Source organism: Pinus tabuliformis, chromosome 8 (assembly GCF_031772625.1).
Source record: "Pinus tabuliformis cultivar Carrire ecotype Pingquan chromosome 8, CPIR1, whole genome shotgun sequence".
NCBI lineage: Eukaryota > Viridiplantae > Streptophyta > Pinopsida > Pinales > Pinaceae > Pinus > Pinus tabuliformis.
In genome coordinates this window covers 1506888083-1506890739 of record NC_142294.1, presented here as the reverse complement: position 1 = coordinate 1506890739, position 2657 = coordinate 1506888083, and the positions used below count along the sequence as shown (strand labels likewise).

Genomic DNA, 2657 nt, shown 5'->3' with positions numbered 1-2657 from the left:
AAGAAAATCTATTATATTTCAGTTTTCAAACCAACAAATTAGTAGTGGGAATAGTCATTTTTACCTGTTAGCCATTTTTATCTGTTATTGCAAAAAGAGGCTGATTCATCACTGTTATTCAACGAAGGGAACAAGCTTTAATTCCTGCCAAATATCTTTGGGTCTTGGGTTGTTAATTGTTAACATGTTTCTTTAAATCTGAGAAAGACAAGCTCTTTGCTCAATCAAAATGTCAAAACATACACTCCATGTCCAACTTAACTAATGATTGTTAACCTCTTAACCAAACACAAGAATTTCAAGACATCCTACTATAAATACAATTTACGTCTAATTTAATTATATGGGTAAATAAAATTATAATTTATTATTATTTAAGATATACTTAATAGTTAGACACTTAAATTTCACAAATAACACAATTCTAATTTACTATTCTAAAACAAAATTACCACAGAATTATTAAAAGAAAAATCCAAAAACGTGCCAGCAAAGACGTAATAATAACGATATGTTTACCTGTTCGACGTCTGAAAGGGCATTGAGCAAAAAAGGTCGATGTTATAAGAGAAAACTCCGTTACTCTACGCTCCTATTCAATGAAAGTTTTGGTCTCCAACAGCCGTGTCAAAACCGACGGCAATGCGAAGGCCAGTCACAACATCTCCATGTTTCGCTCGCCATCACTTGCAAAATTTACGAGGAATTGTCTGATGAGATTCATGTCAATCAAGGCTCGGCGTTCTTCTAGATTGAGATAAATGAAGACTAACTCATACCATACATTTTCCCCACATTTTCCTCCATATTGTGGAAGCGATATGTGGTTGAGAATTGGTATAAATATACATAACCGCTTGCTTGTTTTCTCATATTCAATTGAGAGAGCGGCAAGTGATTTCATTCTTTCTTTTGGGATTGAAAGCTAGTCACTTAGTTTGTTCAAGATGAAGTGGTTTTTCAAGTATGCTGTTTTTCTGCAAATAGCATGCTACTGCTTGGTAGGGCAAGGGCAAGATGTGCAACAGCAATTCTTATCTCCTCACAATGACGCCAGAGCCCAAGTGGGTGTCGAGGCTCTCGTATGGGACGATACCGTCGCGGCCTACGCACAAAATTATGCAAACCAACGCATAGGAGACTGCGCTCTGCAGCACTCTGGTGGTCAATATGGAGAAAATCTTTTCGAGGGTTACGGAATAACAGATCCAGTGGGAGGTGCCGTGACGGCCTGGGTTAATGAGAAGCAAGATTACGATTACACTTCTAATACCTGCGCTGAAGGTAAAGTATGTGGGCACTATACTCAGGTGGTGTGGAGAGATTCCAAGAGGCTCGGCTGCGCTCAAGCTCAATGCAACAACGGCTGGATATTCGTTATCTGCAACTACGATCCGCGTGGGAACTATGTAGGGCAGAAACCATACTGAATTCTGATATCCCGACCTATCATATCGTATTAGTTTTCGTTAATTTCCTTCTAATATTCCGTGTTACTGTAAATCTTCAACGTATGTGTACGTTGACGATGCTCGTAAGTAAATAATTGTTGTTTTGCCCATCAGAATGAATGCGCTTATCGACGGCCTTTCCTGATTTCAAATCATCGAAAGGCACTTATTTTAAAACAGCATATATCGTTTGTAATTGGTTCGTAGATTATATGGGAGAAGATTTCAAATCATAGAAGGTCACTTATTTTAGATTATAAAGGAGTATATATTATTTTTATGTGTTTAGTGATCTAACGAGATAAATCTTGGATTAGGGCTTGCAAATATGATCTAAGGTTTTATTAAGTAAACCATAGTATTAAAGTTCAAGATTATAAATATCGTGTAAGTAAAATAATTTCTTTTATAAAAAGAATATTTATCTTTATAATGAATATTATTAATTAATAAAAGGGCACTAGTATTCCCTATTCCGCATTACAACTTTTAATTTCAGATAGTTCGGGTTTTAAATTTAAATAATTTTTTTCATATCATATTATGGTTTTAAGAATTTTAAAATTAGATATTTATATCGTGGACAGTGTTATACAGATACCCAATATTATACGTTTATAAAATATTAAGTAGGTTTTTTTATGCACAAACAATTGTCAACACTTTTACTCTGAACTGTTCGATCAAGTGAGACACTCTCAACGGTTGATTTGAAGTGTCATCTGGTAAGCATGCACTGCACTTTGACTACTTTTTCCAAATATATGAGTTGCCTTCTTTTCACCTCCTAGTTCTGTTGTGCATTGAACTGGCCCTTTCAGTTGCCTTACTGCCTTTTCCCATTCTTTTATGTCACTCCAAAGTGGGTAAGTTCATATTCCCTTTTTACTGAGAGTTATGCTGAATCCCCTTGGTGTTTGGAAGAGCTGTGTTGGATTTTGAGATCATATCACAAGCGTAACTTGAAGATAATTCCTGTGTTTTGTGACGTTGAGCCTAAAGACCTTCGTTACGTTGAGAGTGGGCGTTACGCTAAAGCGTTTGAAGAACACCAATGCAAAGGCAGAGTCGCGATGGAATGCATCCAGACGTGGAAGGCAGCCCTTAACCAAGCCTCCCACATTTCTAGTCAGCTATTTAAATCGAATTAAAGGTAAAACCCTTTTATTTTCTTACAAGTCCATTGATTTTATAGTCTATGAACAA

At 36.2% G+C, this 2657-nt stretch overlaps 1 protein-coding gene across 1 annotated transcript; it reads left to right on the top strand.

Moving 5' to 3' along the window:
- The first annotated feature begins 872 nt into the window (after positions 1–872).
- LOC149241579 (pathogenesis-related protein 1A-like) lies at positions 873–1695 on the top strand. The gene has a single exon (XM_089367554.1). The coding sequence runs from the start codon at positions 948–950 to the stop codon at positions 1428–1430; it is 483 nt and encodes a 160-aa protein (XP_089223680.1). The 5' UTR covers positions 873–947; the 3' UTR covers positions 1431–1695.
- Positions 1696–2657: the final 962 nt, after the last annotated feature.

What these genes read in the sequence shown, in the direction of transcription:
- LOC149241579 (XM_089367554.1), top strand. Translation starts at nt 948, where the DNA reads ATGAAGTGGTTTTTCAAGTATGCTGTTTTTCTGCAAATAGCATGCTAC.